The 2732-nt window shown below is 44.4% G+C and overlaps 1 protein-coding gene across 1 annotated transcript; it reads right to left on the bottom strand.

Annotated features, from left to right (window-relative positions):
• On the bottom strand, window positions 492–2732 carry LOC18775169 (L-ascorbate oxidase homolog). Its single transcript, XM_007208223.2, has 3 exons — window positions 2432–2732; window positions 1237–2346; window positions 492–1161 (listed from the first exon to the last, which is right to left on the bottom strand). Exons 1-3 carry the CDS (start codon window positions 2677–2679, stop codon window positions 861–863), a joined length of 1659 nt encoding a protein of 552 aa, XP_007208285.1. The 5' UTR covers window positions 2680–2732; the 3' UTR covers window positions 492–860.

Below are 2732 nucleotides of genomic sequence, written 5' to 3'. Positions count from 1 at the left end.
TGATGGCTCTGACTTAGGGAGAAGAAGGACCCACTATAAATGAATGGGAAGGAAGATTGGAGCAGCCTAATCTCAGCTCCTTTTGCCAAAGAAGTTATAGCCCCTTCCCCCTATGGTGGTGGAAAGGGCGTGATTTTTTAGTTTTATTTATTTAATTTTTTAACAATAAAATAATTGGTAATTTAAAAACAATTTTCTGATGAAAAAAAAGCTTATGTGTCATCTTTTAAACAATTGGATGATTTTAATAGTTCAGATATTTTGCAGAGATTCGGTATCCGATTATATGATGCTAAATGATAGACATTTGTTTGTTTTGATCGAATTCATGACAGACTAAATAGTAAATTTACCATGACTCTAGGTCTCTATATAGTAGGGAGTAAATAGTAAATTTACCACGTGTCTATAGGGCTCTATGTAGCTAAAGAGTAATTACAATATATATATATATATTTTATATGTATATATATGATGAGGAAAATCATAAATGGGCAAAATGAACTGGGAAAATGTAATTAAGAAAGAGATTATAACATATAAATAAAATGGAAGTACAAAAATGTAATGGCATATTCATTTCTCTCTTTTTTTATTCTGATAGGAAAATGTAATGGCATAATTCTAGAGAGTTGATGCACACATAACGAGGCAATCTTTTATGTTGTGCCAAACCCTTCTTATTCTTTACCATTCTTCTCTCTTTGCTTAAATTGGCTGCAAAGAAATACAAAAAATCTTAATGATGATCTCTCTCTCACACTCACTCACACGCGTACACTTTTCCGGATCGTCGCTGTCCCTCTCTACTCTGTATCTGTAACGTAGTGTGAAGCGGCATGGCATGGCGGTGAAATATGTTACATGCTGTACGGTGCGGGCTTGGGCATGTCCTTAACGATGCCACAGACAAGGGCATTGTCTGGCATGTTGTACTCGTTTCTGAGGGAGCGTGCAATATTTTCAACGTCCACGTAAAACTGCTGTCCTAGGTAGCGCCTCTCCGGTTGGTCAGACCTTATGTTCCACATTCCGGCGTTGTCGAATGTCAACATGATGGCAGCCCAGGATTTGGGGAACACTTGGACACTGTACCTGCTCACAGCGTCAAGGAGATTGTAGTTGCTTCTCTTTGCTGGGGTCCACGTGCCGGGCTCCGAGCTGTAGAGGGAGAATGATTAATTTCCTTTAATTAGCTTATTTAGATAGATAGGTATAATAAATAGATGAACTTACGCGACGGAAAAAAAGGAGTATCCATCCAAATGCCATGTCTGAAGGCTCTTCTCCGGGTTCTCAAAGATGATCTCAACGAAATCTTTTATGGTTATGTTGACAACATTGGTTACCATTGTGATCTTGTCTGCCGCTGTGGCTGGGGGAGTATCCTTCATGGTATCGGGCTTGAAGACTTTGTCCCAAACTTTATAGTAGTCAGCCAGCTTGAGGGGAGTTTCAGAGTCCACGTGGGAGATTCCGTTGATGGCATAGCGAAGCTTGCCGTCCACCTTGCTGGCGGAGTTGACGAGCTTGATGGTGCGGCTGATGTTAATCTTACCATAGTGGTAGGAGCCCTGAGGATTAGGCCTGGCAGCACTGGCAGTGAGGTTCCAGCGGAAGGAGCGGAACTGGTTAAGAGACCAGGCCCATCCTACGGGGGCCTTGGGGAGTTCAGGCGAGGCAGGGCCCTTGCCATTTTCGTAGCGGATGATGCCTTTGCCGGTGAGCACGCTCTTGGTGAAACGGGTGGAAGCCACCATGTAGTAGTCCTTGGGGTCCTTGTCGGCAGTCACAAGCACGGAGAAACATTGCCCGAGATGCACATCCATGGAGTCGTAGGTGTTTTGGACTGTGTGGGAGCCCTCCAATTCAACAAGCTTCATGGAGTGTCCTTGGATCCTGAAGTTGAGGGAGTTCTTGAGCCCCACGTTGCAGATCCTGTACTTGTAGGTCTTGCCGGGCTTCATGACGAAGAGGGGCTCGTCTTTGCCATCTCCCTTTGAAGATTTGCCGTTGATGAGGACCCCATCTGGCCTGGCCATGGAACGACCGCTGTCCAATAATTTCTTTAGTTGGGTGTGGCTTTTGGTATACCAGTCACCGATGAGGACAGTGTAGTCATCCTCTGGATCGGCATAAGGCACGGGAATGAGCAGGCGACTGTTCACGCGGAGGCCACCGAAGGCACCGCCTGCCTTATGCATGGCAGTTATGGGATAGTACATGTAGCTCCCGATCTGGTCCTTCACTTGGAATTGGTAGGTGTAGTTCGTACCAGGGGGAATGGGGCACATGGTTCCAAGGGTTCCATCTTGCCATGAATTTTTCCTCTGCTGGATACCGTTCCTGCAATAATTAATCACAATTAATTAAATAAAAACTTATTAATTAATTATAGGATATATGTGAATCGAATTAGCTAGGTACGCACCATGTCACAAGGAATGGCTCGTCAAGGTTATTGAAGACGTTGAGCACGATGTTGTCGTTGGTGGTGGAGTTGATGTTGGGTCCAGGAAATTGGCCATTTATGAGAATGACTTGCTGGGGAACTCCCAGAGGAGAGAGGGTTCCATAGGTGACATTCCATGTGAAAAAAAGGTAAGGGTTCCCACAGTGGACAACCGAAATTGTCCCAACTGAGAGGCACAGCAGCAGCATAAGCATCATCCCAGACATCTTGCTCTCTCTCTAGTTCGAATGCTCACACAATACGTAAAGTCAATCTATGT

The sequence above is a fragment of the Prunus persica genome, chromosome G6 (genome assembly GCF_000346465.2).
Source record: "Prunus persica cultivar Lovell chromosome G6, Prunus_persica_NCBIv2, whole genome shotgun sequence".
Lineage (NCBI taxonomy): Eukaryota > Viridiplantae > Streptophyta > Magnoliopsida > Rosales > Rosaceae > Prunus > Prunus persica.
The sequence above is the reverse complement of the archived record's forward strand: the minus strand, read 5'-3'. Positions and strand labels throughout refer to the sequence as shown.